The 25,617-nt window shown below is 41.4% G+C and overlaps 1 protein-coding gene across 4 annotated transcripts in view; it reads left to right on the top strand.

The window, feature by feature from the left end:
• Window positions 1-24,919: 24,919 nt before the first annotated feature.
• PCSK6 (proprotein convertase subtilisin/kexin type 6) overlaps window positions 24,920-25,617 on the top strand; it is a 131,725-nt gene continuing 131,027 nt past the window's right edge. For all 4 annotated transcript variants that reach the window (XR_011855049.1, XM_072148621.1, XM_072148622.1 and 1 more), the window contains exon 1: window positions 24,920-25,182. Coding sequence is in view for 3 of the 4 variants with exons in the window: in XM_072148621.1 (XP_072004722.1) it covers window positions 25,027-25,182 (156 nt within the window). In the remaining variant the exon portion in view is untranslated. The remainder of the gene's footprint in view (window positions 25,183-25,617) is intronic.

Raw genomic sequence — 25,617 nt, 5'->3', positions numbered from 1 at the left:
TGACAAAACTGCACCTAAAACCGCCTCAAAACTGATTGCAATGCAGTTTGAGGGTGCTGTCACACGTCGCGTTTACTGCATGCGTTTAAAAACGCATTGCTACAGCTGAAGGGATATTTCCCTAATTAAACAGCTAAACAGTTACAAAACGCATGCGTTAACATCGCGGTTAACGCATGCGTTAACAATGCGTTAACAACCGCATGCGTTAACCGCGATGTTAACGCATGCGTTAACGCTTGCGTTTTGTAAACGCAAGCGTTAATAGCTGTTTAATTAGGGAAATATCCCTTCAGCTGTAGCAATGCGTTTTTAAACGCATGCAGTAAACGCGACGTGTGACAGCACCCTTAACTGCAACGTGTGACTGCACCCTTAAATAGGAAGTAAAAGGTAAGCAACAGCTGAATGCCATTAGTTGATCATTGGCAAGTGTGACCACCTCTATAAAAGATGAAGTTATATCGGTTTGATGGTCTGAAGCATTCATTGTTTTTTTTTCAACACAATACCAAAAAGGACAGAAATGATCTTAAAAAAGTCTCTGGAGCAGATGCAAGTGGCAGTTTTTAGATCAGTGTAGAGTAGAACTAGACAATTCTCTACTGCATCAGATTAATCATTGTGTCGGATTATTAATCTGGTGTAGTATAAGACTGGCGAGTTGTATTTCGTACCTCCTATAAGTTGGTCTAGTTTGGTGTGCCACAGGCTTGTCACAACCACACCCCCTTTTACCAAAGTAATGCCCGTTTTGGGATGACATGGAAAATGGGCTAAAATGGTCTAAAATCCCCTGTACAAATTACTCCAGTATTCTGGCGTAGACAGATTGATACATTTCCCCCATTGTTGCTGTCCATTAGTCTGTTCTAAAAACAATTTGAAGTCTATTGTTCTATATTGGAAAACTTTCAAGACCCTTGATAGTCCCCCAGGAGTGGACCACTTAGACGACCTAACCCCAAATTTAAAAAATACAACAAACACATCTCTATCTTAAGGTCAAGTACTAAAAGAAAAAGACTAAATAATTCTGGCTTGTCTGGGTAGTTGTAAGGAGAAAATGGATATGTTTGACCATAAAGCAAAGCACCACATTTGGCGAAAACCAGAAGAAACCCATAATCCCAGCAAAAACATAGCAGATCAACACAAACACCTCGTAACAGCTGTGAAGTAAAGTGGTGGAGGGGTGATGATTTGGGCACTTCTTGCAGCCAAAGGATGTGGCTCATTTGCAGTCATAAAGTCAACCATGAACTTTTCTGTATACCAAAGTATTCTAGTTTCAGACTGTTCTGGTTTGTGTATTTTCTAGCTACTTTTTTGGAAACACTTTATGTCCCTGGGTATGTTTTTCCTAAGGAATTTTACTCCATAGTCCACAGTCCGTAGGCTTTATAGTAATGAATCAAAATTACATCCAAAAACACTCTCAAATGGAGACCACCACATAAGATCCTAAAATGCCCATAAAATTTTTATATTTAGAAAACTGCAGTTTTTTGGTCAATTGTTTTAAATGCAAATATAAAAACTCTATTACTTAAAGTTTGCACTAAAATAAGTATTCCGACAAAAACTTAGCATGGCATCTTTGAAGAGACACAGGGGCACATTTACTAAGGGTCCGCACAGCGCATTTTCTTCGGGTTTCCTGACTATTTTCGATTTGCGCCGCATTTAAGTGGGGTTTAAGGCGCACTTGAACGGATTTTGGCGCAATCGCGCGGCTTTGCGTGCGACACAAATCGGGGGCGTGTCTGACGGACAACCCGACTGATTCGGACAAACCGTGGGATTTACAATTCAAATTGTGTTGCAAGATAATGCACTCACATACACCAGGAAGAAGAAGGTGAACTCCGGTGGACCTCAGCAGGGAAGCGACACATGCAGGAAAATGGAAGCACGAATATGAAGAATCGCGCCAGATTTCATCCTCGTCAGACGACGCACATCGGGGAGCGTGACAGGAATTGTGATTATGTCAGTGCTGATAAATCTCCCCCATAATCTATCAGCCTGTTAAAATAGACCTTTCACCACCTCCAGGAAACCCAGGGTCCGGCAAGCGTGTGGAGCTGGCATCCCGTCTGTATATTGTTTTATGCGCATTTTTTAACATGCTTTAGTGAGTATAACTTTTAAGATTAAAGTCCAAGATTTTAGGAACATATTTCGCTATTTGTTGCCTACATTTTCTTCTAGTTCTCTACCACATTACGGGGTGGATCTAAAGAGGGATAAATCGCACCGTAAGGATGTTCTGAATGGTGAACTACATCTTATTGAAATGATTTTTCCATTGGTAGAACATAACTGAAGATTCTATTGATGAAATATTGGAAGGAGGATGTGTCGGAAACATTGAGAGCTCCGGTCAGAGTTATAACTCCTCTTCTTTTTTACCTCCATGTGTAACAGCTCACAGGACGTTGTAGAAGAGTGAGTGCTCCTTGGAGTGTTTGGTCACATGACCCTCCATCTCCTGCCATCTTACGGATGGGAGCAGCAGGCTGCTGAGCAGGAAGGTTTCTTGATGGAGGGCAGTGGGTTCTGATTTCATGAAAATGCTGCAGAACTTTATCTGAATATATATTGGTACTGTTTCCAATGTCATGCAAAATTAACCTAGGGGGGCCAACCCCTTTACATGCTGATAGATATGTATGTCCAAATGTCTTGTCCCGAGCATCTAAACATCTGTACAGTCTTTCCATAGTAATACATATGCACATTTCAGACTCATTGAAAAGCAAAAATCCATACAAATATGCAAGGTCAAGTCCGGCTCTGGTAAATATTCTAAGCTTTTAGACTCTTCTGGACTCCTGGGGATGAGGTTGCCCCCATGTACAAACTAAGAGGAGTTCAGTAAGTTAAGCAAATAAAGAGCAATGACACTTAATATGAGGACAAACAGCCTCTAACAGTGCAGGGCTAGAACAGTGTCACTGTCACATCTGTGCCAGACACAATTCTTCTGTTGCACTTCCAGATGCAAACATCTCTCAGCTCCTTCCAATCTCTCAGCTCCTTCCAGTACGGGAAAGCTGCATGCATATATTCTGTATTCAGGATTGATGTTTGCTTTGCATTTTAAGAATACTATTGAATTAGCTTGGCAACAGTTGATGGTTCTGCATTCCGTAAATGTGGCACAAACTTAATATTGGGCATTTACATTTCTTACAGGCAATACATGTTTTATTTAAGCAATATAATCATTTGCAACTTAACTCACTTTTCTCAATAACATGCACTACATTTATATACAGCCCCCCCCAGTAATACATCTATAAACAGCTGCCTCCCCCTCCCAGCAATACACCTATATAAAGCTTTCAAATCCCCCCAATAATACATTAATATACAGTCTACCCCCAGTAATCCATCTATATACAGCCGTCTCCCGCATTAATACGTCTATATAAAGCCACCAATCCCCCCCAGTAATCCATCTACATACAACTGCCTCCCCCAGTAATACATACATATACAGCTGCCTCCCACCCCAGTAATACATCCATATACAGCCGCCTCACCCAGTAATACATCTATATACACCCGCAACATTGTTTTTAATTTCTAAATGTAAACTCCCTCTTTGCTAAGCAGTGCTAATGACCTGGATATTATGCATTTTTCAGCCCCTGTCGTGATTGGATGTATGCTAATGAGGGAGGGTCTTCTGATTGCTGGGACACTCCATATTGGCTATCTTGGTGTTGTACCCTCCCCCAGCTGGTTTAAATAGGTTTAATTTTCATTTTAGTGTGCTGCTGATTTAGTGTGAAGCCAACCATAGCACTTTGTTTCATTTTATTTGGTTTAGTGTGCTGCCCATCTAGCCACTGCATTACATCTACATTTGTTTGGAGTGACCACTGTAACCCAAGATGTTACACAGCATACTTATTAAAAGTTATATATTATTGCTTACTTACCACTTTTTTTGGAATTCTGCTCCAGGATCCCACAAAATAATCCACCCTGCTGACTAGATGCTAAGTTGATTTGTAAAGCGCTACCGAATTTGATGGCGCTATATAAATAAAGATTATTATTATTATTAAGGGTGCCATGACCCTCCAAGGCTTGGATGGCGTCAGGGACACCATAGCTGTTAAATGAGTCTGGAGCACCTCAGGCTCATTTGCATAATATTTACAGCTTTTTTTTTTTTAAACCTCTGGGTATAAGAAGCTAAAAGAAGAGCATATCCTGCCAGAGGGGGCACACATGAGTAGGTCAATGTGGTTGAATTACAATCCTTATCCTGGTGGTAGCTATCCTGGTGGAATAAAAGAGTTTTGTATGTAGCTTGATCTTCCCTTTACATAGGATGCCAAACGGTGATTTATTATGACAAAATACACTTCTACATCTCACCTCTTAAATATTTGATGTGATTGGGCTATCACAGGAGAACTGCCAGTGCCCCGCTGTAACGTCAGCACCCCCAATGACGGAGAGCATCATTTTTATAGGGCATTTACGTTAAACATTCTGTACATGCAGGTTATAAAAATCCCCCAGCTGGATTCCTCTCATCTCGATAGCCCTCCTTAGATGTTTTTCCATCCACAGCTGCTCTTAAAGGTACAGAAAGTCATATGTCTTGAACTGAGAATTGTTAGAAATGAAAAAGCTCCTAAATAGTTCACATTTTAAGAGGCCGCGCAAATGGGAAAGCAAATACCGTACTGTATAAACAAGGCAGCATTTCACTAAACCAATTAACAAAATAATTCTGGGTAAATGATCCAGGTCTGTGACATTACCGACTAACAAATCATTAATAAATGGAAAATCACTAAGAACATTTTACACTTGCAATATTTCATGAACTATATTAGCGTATTGTCAAACGTATGTCTCTTTAGCTATAAAACTAGTAAAAAAGCATGGACCATGTTTTTCATGTCCATATATCATCTTAATTATCCAATCATTTGCTTTTATGCGGTTAATTAATTTCTTTTACTTTCAACACAGTGGCATCATGTACAAAACACAGTTCTAATAAATATTGGTGTTATGCAGGGTCTGGAAACTGACAGACAGCCCTGAGACTAAACCCCTTTCCAGCTGCCCTTGCCTAATTGCCCTACCTTTTTTAAGCAGCAGGAGACATCTGGCCGACTAGAGGTCGCAATAACGCCTCTACAAGCATCTAGTATGCTTATGGAGGTTGATTTACTCCCCCAAAAAAACACTAAGCCTATAAACACACTGTTGATTTTCTGGTTTAACCCCTAAGTGCACTAGGATGTACTATAACGTCCTGGTGCTGCTGGGGGTGTATGAGGAGAGCTCATGGGCTGAGCTCTCTCCATACACAGTGGCTGTCAGCTGTATAATACAGGGGACACCTACCTGTTACTGCCGCGGTTGATGCTGACACCAATCGTGGCAGTCGACCGCAGCACCTAACTTACCATCTCATGGGCGGCAATCAGTTGCCATTGAAGCCTACAGTCTCAATGAGACGTGTAGGCCTGCGATGTGTAATGATCTCTCATAGCCAGCAGAGGCCAGGCTACTAGAGATCAGCAGTAAAATACATCTATATAGGACTGCCATTCCAACAGTAATGCAGCACTATACAGCCGCCAACCCCTCAGTAATACGTTAATATACAGCCCCTAACCCCCCCCCCAGTAATACATATACATACAGCCAACCCCCCAGAAATACAGCTACATACAGCCACCTCACTCCCAGTATTACATCTATATACAGCCACCAACCATCCAGTAATACATCTATATACAGCCGCCATCCCTCCAGTAATAAATCTATATACAGCCGCCAACCCCCAGTGATAAATCTATTATACAGCAGCCAATCCCCCAGTAATAAATCTGTTATACAGCTACCAGCCCCCCAGTAATACATCTATTTTACAGCCATCATCTCGCCAGTAATACATCTATTGTACAGCCTCCAACGCCCCAGTAATAAATCTATTAAACAGCCGCCATCCCCCCAGTAATACATCTATTGTACAGCCGCCAACCCCCCAGTAATACATCTATATACAGCGGCCAAACCCCCAGTAATAAATCTATTATAGAACTGCCAAGCACCCAGTGATAAATCTATTATACAGCCGGCCAACCCCCCAGTCATACATTTATATACAGCCTCCAACCCCCAGTAATACATCTATATACAGCACCAACCCTCCCAGTGATAAATCTATTATACAGCTGCCAACCCCCCAGTAATACATTTATATGCAGCCTCCAACCCCCCAGCAATAAATCTATTATACAGCTGCCAACACCCCCCCAGCGATAAATCTATTATATAGCCGACAAGCCACCAGTAATAAATCTATTATACAATCTATCAATAATCTATTTATAATCTATTATTTTTTGCTGTAATGGGAACAGGGGTCATCTGTAAGTCGGGTGTTCTTAAGTAGGGGACCGCCTGTACAGCCGCCTTGCCCCAGAAATACACCTATATATCTATCTCATCTCCTACTAGCCATGCAGTCCTATGTAACATACACCTCAGCCTGCACCAGACACGAAGTACCATGTAATATACACCTCAGCCCACACTAACCACACAGTCCTATGCAACATACACCTCAGCCTGCACCAGACATGCAGTCCCATGTAACATACACCTCAGTCTGCACCATATATGCAGTCCCATGTAACATACACCTCAGTCACAGTAGCCATGCAGTCTCATGTAACATACGCCTCCGCCACACCAGTCATGCAGTCCTATGTAACATGCACCTCAGTCTTGTCAGACATGCAGTCTTTTAAAGGGAACCTGTCATCAGAAATTGGCCTAATAAACCACTAAGAGTATGTTGTCGAGCAGTTAAACAGCTTCCAGATCATGTTTCTTTCATGACCCAGTGCGGTGGTATTACCCACAAAATCAACTTTGAAGTGAGATGTAAGTTAGATGTATAAAGTCAGGGAGGTGGGAAGTTTAGCTCTTCCTGCATCTGAACACCTTAATAGAAATTATATTGAAAAAAACGCCAAAACTGAGCAGTCTCTTCATCAGTATATAGAGAGCAAGTCTACAATTCTTATGCATGAATGAGGGTTTTAAAAGACTGAAGCCGGTAGCTGGTCATCTACTGACCGGCACTGATGAGTCTGCTGATACACTAATTATGTTGCTATTTCTTCCTCCTGCAGTTAGAAGGCCATCAGTGCCCATGATTCTCGAAATTCCGACCATGTGCTAATTCATGAAGCCTGGAAGTTCCCATGTTTTTGTTGATGCGAGCGCATCTTTAGCAATTCCACCGTGGCCAAATGACATTTAAGAAGGAGATTCACCGGGTCTGATATAACATACTTCACTGCTTTTGTTGTGTAGTAAAACTAACGTGCTTCTATTACTGTGAAATGACTCATTCCGAATGTTATTGCCAAGCAAGCCGGGCTTCTTTATGAAAGCATGGCTTCAGTACTCCGCCGTTATGAGCAGTTTATGGATGCTGTCGTTTATAACCACCATTGTAAATGTTTGCCATACTTGTAAGGGCAAAAAGTACTGCACAAGTGAACTTTTCCCCAACAATCAAACACTTTTATGTAAATTGAACTTTACATACACTTTTCATCTGTTTTTGTATCTTTGCCATTTGGAGACTAGGACAACACTAAAACCTAGTTAGTGGTTATATCTGGCTCCGAAATTGTTCAGTTAAATATTGGAGTTAGAAGCTCATTAGCATTTTTCTGGTAAAACAACAGTAAAAAAAACCTGTAAAATTACCACATAGTGAGAAATAAAGTCAGGGAATACAAATTACAAAGGTAACTATCAGATCATTCTCCTCTGTTATACCCTGGATACACAATAGAATTGGGAATACAGAAAAACGTGCGCAAAACCTATAACTGTAGATGGTTCTAATACAGGCACCAGCAGTCCCCTGGATTATGTCAACCCGATAATCCTCATGATAGATAAGATAGATAGTTTCTTTGATTTTCAACCAAGTTAGATATAAATCTGCTAATAAAACTGATAATTCCCCATAGATAACAACATCTTCTGATAAATAAGAAAACAACAATGCCTTCTGCTTTTTACACCAAAAATGTTCATTTTTCATATAAGTTTATATATTATAGGGGTTTGTTATATGTCAAAACACAAGCAGAGGACTGGCATTATAATGTCGTGCTGGTGGAGATAATAGATTGATGCATGGATGTTTTGTAGGCTACAGATTGAGTTATTCAGTCTAGAGGGGTATTCCACAGGATATTCTATAAATATTCTATAAATGTGAGAGCGCTGGAATTAGCTTTTTTTTAATAAATGCCCCATAGACACAGGTCCCCCTTCTCCCATAGTTGTGAGTGGAGAACCAATCAAACATGCAGTCACTGATATTTATCAGGACCTCTGCACCACGCCAGTGCTTATTGCTAGCTTTTGCGATTATTTGCCCCGATCCGCCACCTTCACGCCAGTTGGGCGTGAAAGGGGGGCGCAGCCGGGCGAGCGGAGGGCGCGGTCGGCCAGGAGTGGGCCAGTGCAGGGCGTTACTGTCCCCACGCCTGCGCACTCGGTGCTGCCGGCGACTTTTCATATGTGCGGAAGCCTCTTGATGTATCAGGCTGCGAACATGCAGCAGCGGGGCTATCATAAATATGCCCCACTCTCTCTACATTCACCTTAATGAAAGTTACAAGAAAAGCCATTCAGGGTTAAATGGGGTTTCAGTGTGTTTTACTGGCAGGGTAAAGTGGAACCCTATGTACAATCTGATTGCTGTATAACACACTTTCAGCTCAGCTCCTCCTGCTTTATAACATGTTATCTGCATAGAGTATGTGCTTATTACTGTATTTTTCGGACTATAAGGCGCACAAAAAAACCATTGATTTTCTCAGAAATCAAAGGTGCGCCTTATAGTCCAGTGCGCCTTATATATGAACTGTACTTACAGACAACAGCTGCCTTGAACTGTGCACAGGTCTGCCACCTGCTGGTCATTCATCCTTATAATCGTAAATTATATAAACCTTATAAATATAATTTATAAGGTGTGCCTTATAATCCGGTGCGCCTTATATATGAACCTAGATCTTTCAGCAGGCATTTATTGATGGTGCGCCTTATAATCCGGTGCGCCTTATAGTCCGAAAAATACGGTATGTCAAACATTCCATCATTTAAAATTAAAATAAAACATTTTGCTACTTGATACATCTAAGCTTCTCTCTGCTTTCTTCAACGCCATAGTTGACTTAGGGAAGTTGGCGTTTAACCATGCAATTTCTGAGATAATCGAGTCTTACTGACAGAAGTACCATTTCAATCAAGGGATAAGTGGGGGTCACATTGCCAGGACCCATCCTTATTGGATATTGTTAGCATACGCCCAGCAATATGTCTGTCCTGAGACAATTCATTTACCTTTTTAAAAAAAATAATACTACCTCTTTGTGACATAATGGGGTTCATTTACTAAGGGGCCGAATCGCGTTTTACCATCGGGTTACCCGAATTTTTCCATTTTGCACCGATTTCCCCTGAATTTCCCTGGGTTTGTGGCGCATCGGCGCCGGCGGGGGGTGGGGGGTCGAACGAAAACCCAACGGATTCGGAGAAACTGACGCATTTTTTTTTTTAAAAAAGGGTCGCTGGACACGCGCTTACCTGCACTCGGCCTGGCTTGGTGAAGTCCAGTGAACTCCGATGAACTTCAGCGCAGCAGCGACACCTGGTGGACGTCGGAGGAACTTCCTGAGTGAATCGCCGGAAGACCCGAATCCTCCACACAGAACGCGCCGCTGGATCGCGACAGGACCGGGTAAGTAAATCTGCCCCAATGTCATAATATTCCTAATAATATTTTTTTTCAAACCTTTGTTGATACCTTCTTTACAAAATAATTTGTATAGTATAAAAAATGTAAAAATTAAAAAAATAATTGCATAATTAGCTTTTTATTGCATAAAATATTTTTATTGAAAAGAAATCTGCCATTAAAATGAAGCCTGATAAACCAGGGGCACTTATTTATTGATCCAGGCACTGTGAATGTGGTAATCTTCTAATATTTGTTCTCCATGACTTCAGTCCTTGACAATCAATGTTTAAAATTATGCTAATGAGCCCAAGGGGCTCTGGAGGGTGTTTACAGAGCCCTTTAGTGCTGTAGATTCATAGGCTGTTGCAATGAGCAGAGCAGGTCTCCCCTCCCCTTGCACTTCCTCCTTCTGCTAGATTACACAGATAGTGGAGGGGACAGAGAGAAGCGGGCTGGATGAGACATGTTCTGCTCATTGTAGCAGCCTGTGAATCTGCAGAACTGAGGGGTTCCCCAGAGCACTTCAGGCTCATTAGCATAATTTTAAAAGTTGATCTTAGAAGGAAAGAGGCCGTTGATATAGGAAAAAAGTCACAGCGCCTGGATCTATGGGTAAGTGTCCCTGGTTTATCATGCTTGATTTTGATGGTAGATTTCCTTTAAGTTCCTCAATAGATTAAAAAGAACATTAATGATACAATAGCAAACTCTTAAGTACAAAGACTAATGGGTAAAAAATGAAAAAGTTAAAATTGGTAATTTGTATATTTATCTGTATCATTATAGTTTCCAAAAGCTCTGCTTGCTTTATGCAATAGAAATAATTATTGAATGTGAGACCCAATGTGTGTATTGGGTGCCAAACCTGTGGTCAGGAGAGAGTTTTACTGACCTGAAGTAATCAGAATACTTCCAATTTACAGACAGCTTTGTATACAACGAGGATACAAAAAATATATTGGAAAATGTTTTAAGAAATTTCAGGCTCCAGACAGCAGCAGCTTGCAAACAAATGGTAGCTGAGAAGGTGTTATATATGGACCAATCTCCCACCTTCTCCAAATTACATTTCTGCACTACAATATATCCAGTCAATAAAGTTTATTAGAACAGGGTCATGGATGAGGACTGATCACTCCTACCCGTGTCTCCATTTCACTTTCATGCATACGCTGCTTGTAAACATAGAGAGCGAACGCTTGTACCTGCAGTCCCCTAAATCATAACTCAGGGAAAGGATTGCAACGCAAGGCACATTACATAGTGCAATCACGTACCGGGCTTCCTTCACTAAACTTTATTGACCAAGTCTCGGAGAACCCCCTTCCTAGCTGTATATATTGCACCAAATAACTAATCTTGTCAAGTTGAAACATTCGTCTTCCATATACGCCAATGTTCCATCAGGTAGAATATCGGGATTATTATGTGTTATAGCAGATTTCATGAATAGTTTATATGGTTTGTAATCAAGTCAAGCATTAGTCCCCTGCATCCCGGTTGTACGCTTGCAACCTGTTTACATCCATTCTTTTAGAGGGATGCTTAATTGAATTCCATATATCCCTCTCCGGAGAACTGCGAAACATTAACCCTCAGAAGGTTAGATGCTACTGAAATGCCTATTTATTAAACGTCTACCATTATAGAGGAGAATGGCCTCTTTGTGAAAATAATAAATTGTGGGATTAGATGTCTGGAGACTTGCGATGGGCCATTCCTGATGACAGAGCCGCCAAATAATTTATGACTATTGAATACCGTTAAAAGCACTTTACAATGTTGTATCCATCCGCTTATTATTGTTTTTTTAAACGTCACAGAATTTCAACTCTTGTCTTTTTGGTACTGATTTTCGGAGCCACTTTTTATTCCCCATTCGCACAATCTATATTCTAGTCTGCTGTAACAGAATAACTGGATCATGAGCACTTTCTTTGCTTTGATTGAAAGTGGCGTTCAGGGATGAAATTGAAAGCATTTTTCTCTGTCTTGGGAATGAAGGCGCAGACAACGCCCGAGGGGCAGCCAGACCTGGATGTTTGAGCATCTGCAGAATGGTATTTGCAGAATGATATTGTGAAGCTTTAGGTTCATAGACAAGTCTCGCAGATGTAGAACTAAGAACAGTAGACACAAATGAATGACAATGTGATTATTACACAACGGTGCATGCAAAGCAGAAACCACCGCTACGATATCATCTGCTGCTATACTGCAGTCTGCTATCATCTACAGTATATATTTAGAATTAATATCAAAGAGTGACCCAAATAAATAAAATCTGAAAATATTAGGTTCCAAGGGTCTCTCATGTGTATAAGGCTCTTTAGGGTATGTCCACACATGGTAGGTAGACTGTGCTTTTCTATCCAAAAGTGTAGGTGGAAGATCCATACATGGTAATCTCACTCTAGTAAGAAAGTAGAAGAGTCAAGATATATAGATGGTTTTTTAAAGGAGTTATTATGGATTTTTTTTTAAATGTACGTATGGCTGGGGAAGCTATAGAAATAATGAAGAGCATATAGCCACCTCTCTCTGCACTGCTGAGCTTGGGAAGTAAGTTTGTAGACTTATAGCCATTGACTCTCCACTGGAGGATATTGGGAAAATATGCAATTACGTTTTCCAGGGTGGGAAAAGGAAAACCACACCCCTTTTCCTTCCCTGTAAGGCAGCCCCCTTAACACCAAGCATGACTTTCAGGAAGCCTAAACATGATGTGGGATTAAAGCCAAAACAGTACATCTATTTCAGAAGGAACAGATTCCTAACTGTAGACAGCTGTTTCGATGTGGTTGCATCTCTTCAGTACAGTATAGTGTAGGGAAAACTTATTTGCATATTTTCTGAGCCTTTTTGTATACAGAGACCAGTGGTGACATCATGACCACAGTCACAGCCTGAAGCTCCTGCTGTAGCAGGTGCGTCTGTAGTCGCCACACAGCCAGCCTCTGTATACAAATAGGCTGAACGGGAGCATGGACAGAGGCTAGTATACACAGTTTATTATTATTACAGCCCTCCCAGCCATGTATGAAAAAAATTATTATTCCTGGGCAAATTACACTTTTATCTAATGTGTATCTACAGCCTCATTTAATCAGCTCCTCCCTTCACCCAGTACAGTGTCACCTTTCAAATAAAAACCTCCGCTATGCACATTCACCGGCCCTTGCCTGCTCCCCATCTTTCAGCTGTATACTATAGTTAAGGAAATCTACCATCAAAATTCATCATGATAAAGAAGAAGGACTCCTTCCTTCTAAAATCAACTTTAAAGATTATGCTAATGAGCCAGAAGGGCTCTGGGGGCGTTATCAAACCCCTTCCATGCTGTAGCTTCACAGGTTTTTAGAGTATGCAAGGGGCACTTTCCCCTCCCACTGTGTGCTGAAACCTCTGCTTCTGTGAGATTACATTAGGTATTGGGAGGGGGAAGTGCTGGAGGTGGGAGGGAAGGATGAAACAGTTGCAGTAGTATTTCATGTTGATTCAGCTGATTAGTGGGGGTGCTGGATGGGTTATCAATATAAACTGGCTACAAAACGCATTTTTTCCTGTGTTAAAGAGGCGTAACATCTTTGATAATGATAACGAGCTCTTTATAAGTCTGCAACACTGACCATCTTACCTACTATGTAGTTATGAGGAGCATAATTTTTCTAATTAGACAAGTTACATAATTTAGAAAATACTTTAATAAAGCATCCACACAATGTCAGATTCTATGCCATTTGGATTATCTTTGACATCACAACATTATTTGCCACAATTCATGTGTTCGAACATAACTGAGGGACAGGTGCTTTGTAATGTGTTTGGCCTTACATCTTGGCTTAGGGATAAGTCCAGGCGTTACAATCAAGCTGGATGTTAGAAGAGCCGCCAATATGCAAGGATTCACAAGCAACAAGACGGATATTGGAATGACAGCGTCTAATGGAACCCAGAGATGGAAGAATATTTGTCTTCAGAGCCCAGTTGTACTTATATAGATAAATACTCAAAAGAAAGCCATGTTTCACAGGAAGACAATTAACCTGTCAGGATGTTTTGAGACAAAATTGGAGCAACTGGAAGATACTCAAATAAATAGAAGGAAAACCTATAAACACCAGGCAAATTCACAAATGCATTAAGCCTCTTTACCCTAAACCGAAAATATTAAACCAGAATTTATCAGTATTAGACATTTCATGGATACTTACTAAAGTTATATATGAATTTACTTATTAAATAGACTATCTGTGGCGTTAATCGGGGTATATGGGGGAGTATGCTAGGCATGCTAGGTAGAGGTTATTGTGCAGGTGGGAGAGTAAAACTGGGACCTATAGTGCATGATGGTCCCTATGTTAATTATATATAAGGATTAGCGCTACAGGTGAAAAAACTGGTGTGAGCTCCCATTTAATTCATTTAAAAAAAATAATAATAATCTTTATTTATATAGCGCCATCAAATTCTGTAGCACTTTACAAATAAAGAAAATAGTTAATAAATAAATAATAAATTCATAAATAAATGATTCATTAATAAATAATTATAAAAATAACAATTCTACAGATTTTTTTCAGAGAAGGCTGCCATAGAACTTCTTCATAACCACCTCAGCTGCCGCAGAACCTTTTTATAGATACCTCAACTTTCTCAGAACTTCTGTATACACGCCTCAGCTGCTACAGAACCTCATAATATAAACCTCAGCTGCTGCAGAACCTCATAATACACACCTCAGCTGCTACAGAACCTCATAATACACACCTCAGCTGCAGCATAACCTCTTCATACATCCATCATCTGCTATAGAACATTATAATAAACACCTCAGCTGCTGCAGAACCTCTTCATACACACCTCAGCTGCCATTGATGTTCTTCATGCACACCTCAGCTGCCACTGATGCTCTTCATGCACACCTCAGCTGCAGCTAAACCTCTTCTTACATACCTCAGCTGCCATAGAACCTCATAATACATACCCCTTGGCTGCTGCAGAACCTTATAGACCTGCAAGGCCTACTCATCCATTAAAAACCTTGAGGGTGCGACCACACGTTCAGTTTTTCAGATGAAATTTTTGATGCTCAAACCAGGAGTGGAGCAAAAGTAGGAGGAGGAGCAGAACCTTTCAATTATTTGTCTGAATCCATTACCATCCACATCTGCTTTTGGCTTCAAAAACTGCATCTGAAAAACTGTACTTGTGGATGCACCCGTACACGCACATCTGGGGACAGGAGTGAGGATTGAACAGGGACATCGATATTGCTGATCATAAATCAGGTGTCAGGGCAGGTAGGATGGTGATGGGGGCCCCCTCCTCCTGCTCACTGGTGGGTGCCCCCCTTATAATCAGGCTCTGCTTAAATCACACCTGTCATTGTAATTCGTCTTACACTGGCAATGAGGTGAGTGTCACATAGAAATATCCTAAAAGAACAAGGGGTCTCAGACGATAAGTGGCCAGAGTAATACTGAAGGATATTGGCATTGTTTAAAATTCTGCATATAGTAAAAACTTCTACAAAAGTTCTTAAAAAGTATGTTAAACATGAAAAATGAATTAAAAAATAGATCTACTGATAACATATAGAAGCACTATTTGGCCAGCCTGAGCTACATTAAAGCTTTTCTTTATATGGACCCATGGGAGCGTAAAAATAACAGTGTAGCATCCCATCATCACCGTTCTCTTTGTATGAAGAGGCTCAGCGACCTTAGTGCACCTACATGCTGTAGCAGGTACGCGCTGTCCATGCGATATCAATGCTGAGGTGACAGGATGCGCCCCAGAGGGGTGAGTATATCTTGTTTTTTACCTTCCTAAATATGGATGCCACAGTAAATGTAAAATCCACACAGTGATCTCAGAGTAAAAAGATACAGTAATATACACAGAGATGTCACAGTACAGGGATAACACAGGGATATCATGGTACTGGATATTACACACAAGGATATCACAGTGCAGGCATAATACACATAGTGATGTCACAGTACAGGGATAATACACGCAGTGATAAAACAGTACAAGAATAATGCACACAGTGATGTCACAATAATAGGATAATACACACAGTGATGTCACAATAATAGGATAATTCACATGGTGATGTCACAGTACAGGGATAATACACACAGGGATATCACAGTACACGCATAATACACATAGTGATGTCACAGTACAGGGATAATACACGTAGAGATATAACAGTACAAGAATAATGCATACAGTGATGTCACAGTAATAGGATTATAAACACGGTGATGTCACAGTACAGGGATAATACACCCAATATTGTAGAATATGTGATGAGTGTGATATCCCCTTCCTTCCATATTCTTTACTTACTGCAGCTCATGTCTTAATGGAGACAGGCTCACTAAGTTCTTGAGCAAAAAGTATCTGCTGTGCGTTGCTACCCTAGTATTTACGACCTGTCAGTATGGCTACTATTAAAGCTCCGAGCAGTGTTATAGCTCACATCTCTAAAGCCTTATATGATAAATTACAAAGTCATGCAGGAAAAAATGTGCTGTGCAATTATACTTACGTAGTCATCCTCATAGACACTTATTTAAGGTGGTTTTTACCCAGGTTTTCAATTATATGGAAATTTACAATCAAATTTAAGCATGGATAAACCAGGGACACTTACTCGTAGATACAGACACTGTGACTGTGATAATCTTCTCATATTTGTTATCCATGACATTTTTCCTTCTTAATCAACTTTTACAATTATGTTAATGAGCCAGAAAGCTGGGGGGGGGGGGGGGGTTCCACCGTGTGCTCAAACTTATTCTACTGCAGTGAGATTAAATCAGGCAGAGAGAAGGGGGAGAGCTGAGGGAGCAAGGGGAGGGGAGACAGTGTAATAGTCTGTGAAGCTACAGTACAGAAGGGTTATGGTAACACCCCCAGAGGGATTATTAGCATATTTCTAAAAGCTGATTTTAGAAGAATGAAGGCCATGTATAACAAATATAAGAAGATTACCGCAGTCACGGTGCCTGGATCTATGAGTAAGTGTCCCAAGTTTATCATGATGGGTTTTTGATGGTAAATTTCCTATAATAGTCAAACAATTACAAATTTTAGCAAGATATAAGTTTGTTGAAGAACATAAACTACATGTAACTATTCTGAGAAATTCTGGGAAACCTGCGCCAGAAACGTTGCCGCAGTTCGACATCCAAAAATTTATCAAAAGTGTATTCCGCTTCTATGAATTAAAGTTACGCCTGTGCAAATGCAATGTGGCTCCCTGGCATTTTTAAGGCACGCTTCAATAGGGTGCCTAATGGGTTAAATAAAGTAGCTTTGTTAGCATAAAACCTAAAAACCTGAATCCTTCTTTTTTTCTTGTTTGCTATATGGCCACACTGTGTACTCTGTTATGTCTTCTATACATAATCATACCCTATTTTATTGAGCAGTGGGTAAACCACAACGCAGAAAAACAAAAAACATTGCCATAGTTTCCGCTTCTGAAAACTCGGCAGTAAAGATAAAATGTGAATATAAGATTTATTTGCATATTTTCGCAGCTCATTAACTTTAACAAAAATTAGGAAGAATCATATACAAGTTTGTAATCTTTTTTTTTTTAGCTTTTATATCTCGCACACCAATTCCAGACGGCTATCAGTCCCTCTTGCTTTTCTCTAGACAATAACACTGGAGTTTCAGACATAACGCTTGGCAGCCAATAAAAACAACTGGCAGTTCTGCCGCTTTGCGTGAAAATCAAATAACAAAGTGTAATATGTATACATAATTCATAATCTTCTCAGCGCAGCATTTAAAAAAAGAACAAGATTTACTCTGCCAGAAAACTGCAGATTTACTTAGAACAGCGACTTAGAAAGTGATAAAGCGTTCATTAAATCATAATGCGGGAAAATACGGCAAAAGTTTCCGTAACTTAGATCCAGCTTCATCATTTCTACTTTATTGCACACCTGTCCCGGTAAGAGATGAAGAACCTGGCTAGTGGCGTTATATTGCTAGAATTGATGATGGGATGTAACATATATTGCTACACTTTCTCTTATTCTTTATGACATGCTTATCAAAGTAGTGTTTTAAGGACCTCAGGAGACTAACCGCACAATATCATAGCCGGGAAATCACAAACAGCCTCAATCATTGGTGCCTACTGGTATTGCTCACTTTATATGTAAAATCTAAGATTTTCCATTAATAGATTTCTCAGTTTTTAAAGTACATTTATAAAAAAGGGGTTTTACAATAATAATAGTGATACAGTTAGGGATAATCTGCTTATTTATGGCCAAAAAGCCACAAGTTAAGTAAGTGTAAGTACATTTTTTTTGTGCAGATGATAATAGTAAACTTTGTTTGTTTACAGGGGCACAGAAGCCGCGTACAGGTCCGCAATGTGGCCGGCTCCTTCCATCCGTCCCTATCTCTCAGTATTGTAAGCGCTGGGAGATGGTGTCGGATGGGAGCTTCCGGCACACAGAGAAGACGGGCCGCGGCGCGGGACATCGGCGGCGCCAGACAAGGTAAGTACATGTCTATTATTTTTAAATAGCCCACCCCAGCCCGGCCCTTAGTAATTTTTAAAACCCAGATGACCCCTTTAACTCTATCCTGACCACCCACTGTCTTTTGACGTCAGATGGTGCAGGTCCTGAGCCTACAGCAACGTCTTTCGACCTCACTAATTTCAGAGGCAACCAGAGATCCTGGAGAGAACAAGGAAAAAAACCACCTCACACCAAAGTCCAAAATTTAGATCAAAGTCCCACAGCGGGGCTGCTCACCTTTTGTTTCTTGAATAAAAGCGAAACATTCCAATTAGGAACTGGATGAGATTTCCAATGGTCCACAAAAAATGTCGCTGGTTACCAATATTTAAAACCGTGAGCTTGGATCTGCTGCCGGTAGCCCCAAAAAAATGTCTGAAAACCCCAAAATCACGGGGTCCCGGAAATAATACAAGACAAGAAAAACGGGCAAACAAGTAACTGGCAATGATAAGCCAGTCCTATTGGCGCTAAAACCAAGCACTGTAGAAAGTCCTTAGTGGTTTTCTACAGTGCTTGGTTTTAGCGCCAATAGGACCGGCTTATCATTGCCAGTTCCTTGTTTGCCCGTTTTTTTGTCTTGTATCCTGGAGAGAAGGCAGAATTACTGCTTCTGCCTTCCACTTTCTTCACTGTATGGCACTAAAGTATCATTATGCAGTGAGTACAGGAGTTAACAGTGCCGTCGGCTCTATAGACCTGGAGGTCAAGTGACACCGACGAAAGAGTTAAGCAGAACAAGTGGGTGTAATCGGACCAAATACAGGTCTGTCCCAGACATTTCCCCCCAAAGGAGGTCCTTTCACTCTATAAGTTGGGGGAGAAAAAGAATTTAGTCATCCACTAATTGTGCAAGTTCTCCTTCTTAAATAGATTGGAGAGGCCTGTAATTATCAGTATAGGTAGACCTAAACTATCAGAGACAAATTGATTATTAACCACTTTCCCACCAATCCTTTTTTTGATTTTTCATTTCCGTTTTTTACTCCCTGTATTCAAAAAAATCCAACAGCGGAACCCAACAGGGGAAGCATACAGAGAAACAGGAGAAATTACTGGGGAATCCTTTAATTTTCAATCTACTACTGATGTGGTGAGAGTACCATGTGAGACTGTGCCATAAGGACATTTTTTGGTTTTTATAAAAAATCCATAACTTCTTTATTTATTTTTATGCATAGAACTTTATAAGGGCTTGTTTTCTGCATAACCAATAGTACTTCCTAGTGGCTGTATTTTATATTCCATGCCATGTAATGGGAAGTGGAAAAAAAATTCCAAATTCAGTGAAACCGACAAAAAAAAACAATTATGCACAATTTGCTTATTGCTCCAAATGACACCTCCACTTTATTCTTTGGGTTGGTGCGATTACATGGATACTACATTTATATAGGTTTTATTTGGTTTTATTTGGTTTTTGTGTTTCAAAATAACAAAGGAGTGGTGTTTTGAACATTTGGGCGTTATTTACCATTACTAGCTTCACCACCGGGAATTACCATTTTTATGTATTGATAGAGCAGAATTTTTCGGAAGCGGCAATGCCTAACATGTTTTTGGGTTTTATTATTTATTTATTTTTTTAATCAGTTCCAGGGAATAGGGGGGGGGGGGAGTTGAACTTTTAGGATGTAAACATTTTTTAACCGTATTTCTAGACTCCTCAGTCTGATCATGTTTCTGATTTTTATTTATTTATTTTTATATCAGTTCTAGAGGGGTGATTTGAACTTTTAGGGTTTTTTATTTAGATTTTATTCCCAAAAATGTTTTCACTATATTTCTAGACTCCTTAGGGTACTTTAACCCTAAGCAGTCTGATCAATTATACAATATACTGCAACACTACAGTACTGAAGTATATTGTAAATAGCCTGCTAACAGCCAGCTTTCAGCCAGCTAATCCCACATTGTAATGAATGGGTTAAAATGAGACAGCCTGGGGTCTTCGGAAGACCCAAGGCTGTCATGGCGACTGATTCCACCATGAGATTTTTGTCTAGCCTCGGACAACCCTTTTAATTTTTCATTCCAGATCATAGATCCAGACACTGTGACTGTGGTAATCTTCTTATATTTGTTATTCATGGCTTCCTTCCTTCTAAACTCAACTTTTAAAAGTATGCTAATGACCCGTAGGGGCTCTAGCGGACATTACCAGTGCCTCCCGTGCTGTAGATTCACAGGATGTAAGCCTATCTCACCCTCCCCCATGCTCCCTCAGCACTTCCCCCTCCTGCTGCCTGATGTAATCCCATCCCAAATGTAATGTACCCCAAAATAGTACCAATCAAATAATTATCTTATCCTGCAATAAACAATAAAAAATGTCTAGCAAATAAGTTTTCCTCAAAAAGGGTTTTTAGTAGTAAAATACAAGTTTGCCAATACATGTTTGGCATCACCTTAATCTTACTTAACTGCAGAATAATTTTATTATGTTTCCATACTGTACAGTGAACTGCATAAACAATTATTAATTGAATTAAATAACTATTTACAATTTTGCTCCCCAAATAGAACAAATTAAAACATTCGCACGATTTTTCCCTAAGAGTTAACCTATAGGAAAATACAACTCTTACTGCAAAAAACAAGCCCTCATATGCCAAAATGTCATAAAAAGTTATGTCTGTTGGAAGTGGAGCATGGAAAAATGATTAAATAAAGTGTCCTTAAGGTGATGATTGCAATTTTTCTTCTCTACTTTAGTTATGTCACTTTGATTATCCTTACAGAAAACTGTACTAAACCATTTAGCTGAGCATATCCTTTAAAACATGTATACAAATATTATGATGATTAGTAAAAACATTGAGTGCCCACCTGCAAGTGGGAATATAAACATTATATGACTGGACATGCACTTTTGTATTTGTTGTATTGTTTGAAAATATTGTATAGAATTAAGAAAACAACTTGGTTAATGGAAGGATAATAATAACAGAAGAAAATGATCAATGCTCAACTAATAAATTCCGGGTTATAGGGGGGACTCCTGAGGCCCCCGCCCTGGGGCCCCCACCACTTTGCCCTTAATGGGGCCCCCCGATTTCAGCCTATGGCAGAGCCAGGGAACAATGCAACCTAAAAAGTCAGAAAACCTGAAAGACAGTAATCAAGGTCACAATAAAAGAATGGAGCTAACTAAGAAGAATCTATAGCCAACACCCTAAGAAGTGTGGCCAGGACTCAAAGATATGGACAACATAGGAAGCAGTTGAGTAGTATAAGCCGTCAATATCAATGGGTTAACAGGGCCGGCGTTAGGGGGCGGCAAACAGGGCATTTGCACAGGGCCCCCTGTCCTAAAGGGGCCCCCTTGCATATGGACTTTTGTGGGCAGAGGATATATTGCTCTTGTAATACCACTTGGTTGAATTCCCGGGTGAAGATGCTTATCATCTCCTATCTATATATCAATCTATCTCTTATAATTTGTCTATCTCCTATTTATTATCTATACATTAATCAGCCGATCATCCATCTCTCTTCAACATATATAATCTACTTTATATTTATGCATCTATAAATATATCATCTATCTATAACATTTTCCTACAGTCCCATATTACAGATTGTCTTACCATACTACTGCTTGTATCTACAAAGTGTTATTATTGTGCAGGGCTACAGGAGGCTCCTACTGACTGTGACTGCTCATAAAATAGTTTTATTTTGGGGCCCCACTTTTAGTTTTCCCCAGGGCCCAACCTTGTCTAAAACTTGCCTTGTGGGTTAACTAACAATGAACTAGATTTAATGCTGCAGGAAAGTGATGGTGGGGATCTTATCAATCCAAACAACATAGTCAGCTTAAACCTGTGTTCACACTGCAGTAGAGGAAGGCGTAAATATACAATCATTGCCTCCTCAGCCACATGCCACAGACAGAGGATGACGCCAACACGGGTGTTACACGTACGCTGCACAACAGGTATAGCAACCTATAACTTTACAGACATGTGTGTATGTGTCTTTTTTTAATATAGGGATCAACACTTTATTTATTGTTTTTACGTGACCTTTGCTTAGACAAAAAGCTGAAAGCTTTCCAGCTAATGTTGGACTGCTGCTGAAACAGTATTTGCGATGCGGCATGTAAGCTAGATTGTTGCTAGAGATATCAGACATGACAGGAGAGTTTTAATTATGTAAATCAATTAATTACCACATTAACAAGATACAATCGTCTCAGATGCTCTGCCCTTTTCTATGAATTCCTGTCATATATTTTTGCCAAAGGCTGATTCATGCAAATGAGTTTCCCAGCTTGATGAAGCAGCCACACATTGTCAGCAATCCTTCTGCGTTTTTAAAAATCTCATATAAGAAAACACGGCTTCATGGTGCTGGAGTTACGCGCTTTGTAAGGTTTTCTGCACTAAATAAATATTTATTGCAATTCTTTGGTGTTGTTTCCTATTAAGGAAGTTCTTTAAACCCATAGCTAAAGCCATTTCTGGGTTTGACCCACAATCTGCACCAAAAAAGCTAAATAAAATCACTTTTTACTGCAGTGTTTTTTCATCATGTGTTGCTTGCTTTAAAGGCGTTGTTTGGGATTATTTTTTTTCCTTAGAATGTTTAAAATAACGGAAGGGACGCCGGCCCCAGACAAGACTATGGATGATACGCAGGGGTGGGTTTCGACTGTCTCTCTCTGGCATGTACAAGCTAATTGTTAAAATTCTAGCTGGCTCTGCCAGCCGAGGGGGAGCCGGGCTGAAATCTAACTCCATTCCCCTGGTAGCCTGCCCCCAGTAGTATACAGCCACCCCAGTAGTATACAGTCTGCCCCAGCCTGCTCCCAGTAGTATACAGCCTGCCCCAGCCTGCTCCCAGTAGTATACAGCCACCCCAGCCAGCCCCCAGTAGTATACAGCACTGCCCAGCCAGCCCCCAGTAGTATACAGCACAGCCCAGCCTGCTCCCAGTAGTATACAGCACTGCCCAGCCAGCCCCCAGTAGTATACAGCCACCCCAACCTGCCCCCCAGTAGTATACAGCATGCCCCCAGTAGTATACAGCCACCCAGCCTGCCCCCAGTTGTATACAGTGTGCCCCCAGTTGTATACAGTGTGCCCCCAGTGGTATACAGCCACCCCAGCCTGCCCCCCAGTAGTATACAGCGTCCCCCCACTAGTATACAGTCAGCCCAGAATTAGAAAAAAAAAACTTATTTACTCACCCTCCGGTGGCCCCGATGCGCAGCGCTGCTCCTCCGATGTCATCGCGGTTCGTCTTCAGGCTTCCCGGCTCCTCTTCTGGCTTCCGCGCCGTCTTCTGTCTTCTTTAACATCGCGTTGGGCGCCGCAACTGTTCTCTCCCGTGCGGCGCCTAGTATGACGCGCCGCTACTGACGTCATACTAGGCACCGCACAGGAGAAGAACAATGGCGGCGCCCAGCAAGATGTTAAAGACAGAAGACGGCGGGGAAGCAAGAAGAGGAGCTGGGAAGCCTGAAGATGAGCCGCGATGACATCGGGGGAGCAGCGCTGCGCATCGGGGCCACCGGAGGGTGAGTAAATACGTTTTTTTTTTTAGTCCATTTTTAATTATTTTTTTAAAGTATTGACTCGTATATAAACCGAGGGGACGTTTTTCAGCACATTTTTTGTGCTGAAAAACTCGGCTTATACACGAGTATATACGGTACATGCACCTGGAAGAAGCAGGTGAACTCCGTCGGACCTCCGCGCGGAAGCGAAGGATGCAGGAACTCGGGCGCACGAGCTTAGTGAATCCCGGCAGACCCAAATCCTCATGGGACAATGCACCGGGGATCGCGACAGGACCGGGTAAGTAAACCTGCCCCATAGAGATTGTATCAGCCCCCTGTGAAAGTACAGTACTGGGTTGTCACACTGACAGCACAATCCCGCCAATGGTACTGTTTGTAGGAGCACACACAGTGGTGGGGATGTGCAGGGCTCCTCAGGGCGCCTTCCCACGTGGGTTTTGGTCAAACCCCCTCGTTTGGGATGTGTTTAAAAACTCCACGTGGAAAACTGGCCTCACCGCTGAAGCTCCTGTCACATGAACTTCTATGAGGCCAGGAGCTGCAGCAGTGGAAGAACATGGAGAGGCTGCAGCTCATGGCTTGGCATAGGGAGAAAACTATCATATGGATTAATCCGCATGGGACTTTTTATAGGAGTAAAACTGCCTGTACAAGCATCTGTGACACTTGTGCAGCTGTGAATGCAACCTCTACTTCCATCCATGTATTAGTCACCCACAGTGTGCAAACTGTGCCATCTGCAGCAGTCTACACAGGAACCTCTACTACAGACTAGATGTTTTCCTTGCTGTAATTGTGATAATAATCCCTGCTAATCCCGCACATAATCCCACATCCATTTATGAATGAAGTCACGTATTCCCAGCGCTCCTCACCCACAATGACTCCGCCTCCTCACGCTGCCCGGGACCCGGCCTCTCCCATAGCCCCGCCCTCTGTTCGCACCGTGCACAGGTCTGCGCCCTGATTGGCTGACGAGTTGACAAATAGCAGGCTGCGGAGCGCGGCTTCCAGCAGATGTTCGGAGCCGGGGAGTTCCTCTGTGAGTGTCCGCTGAGAGCTCCCTGTGAGCGGATAGCAGAGCCCGCGACCTACCGGTGACTCCCAACATGTTGTCAGCTCCGCTCCTGCTGCTGCTCCTGCCCGGCTGCCTGGCTCCCCTTCCCCGCACCGTCTACTCCAACCACTGGGCTGTACGAGTGCCCGGGGGACCCGAGAAAGCGGCGGAACTGGCTGCCAAATACGGCTATCTGAACATGGGGCAGGTGGGCATCACACCCGGGTAGTATGTAGCAGTGCCTGTCTGCATGCCATCTCCTGCTCAAACTTTACTCCGTCCTCTGCTACTTTCCGCTCCAGGGGATGATGTCTCCTGGAAGTCTCGGATTGTCTCACCTGAAATTTGTACTAATCGGTGTAGAGAATTCTGATCTTTGTATCAGCTCCATCTATTATGTATTTTCCGAATTGTCTCACTTTTCTCTTCTAGTGCTTGGTTTTTAGGAGTTTAGTATTTCTCCTCCTCTCCATGTTATCCTTGTGTATGTGTGATGAATAATCCATGGGATTATTTACTTGTATGATGTCCTAGACACAGGTCATGGTGATGGTTATGATTGATGAGCTGCTGGGCTCTTGGATCACTTATATTATAATTGTGTTGGGCAGATTCACCGAAGACTAAGTTCACACGATCACTA

The sequence above is a fragment of the Engystomops pustulosus genome, chromosome 4, assembly GCF_040894005.1.
Source record: "Engystomops pustulosus chromosome 4, aEngPut4.maternal, whole genome shotgun sequence".
Taxonomy (NCBI): Eukaryota; Metazoa; Chordata; class Amphibia; order Anura; family Leptodactylidae; genus Engystomops; species Engystomops pustulosus.
Note: the sequence above shows the minus strand (reverse complement) of the source record. Positions and strands in the feature narration are given on the sequence as shown.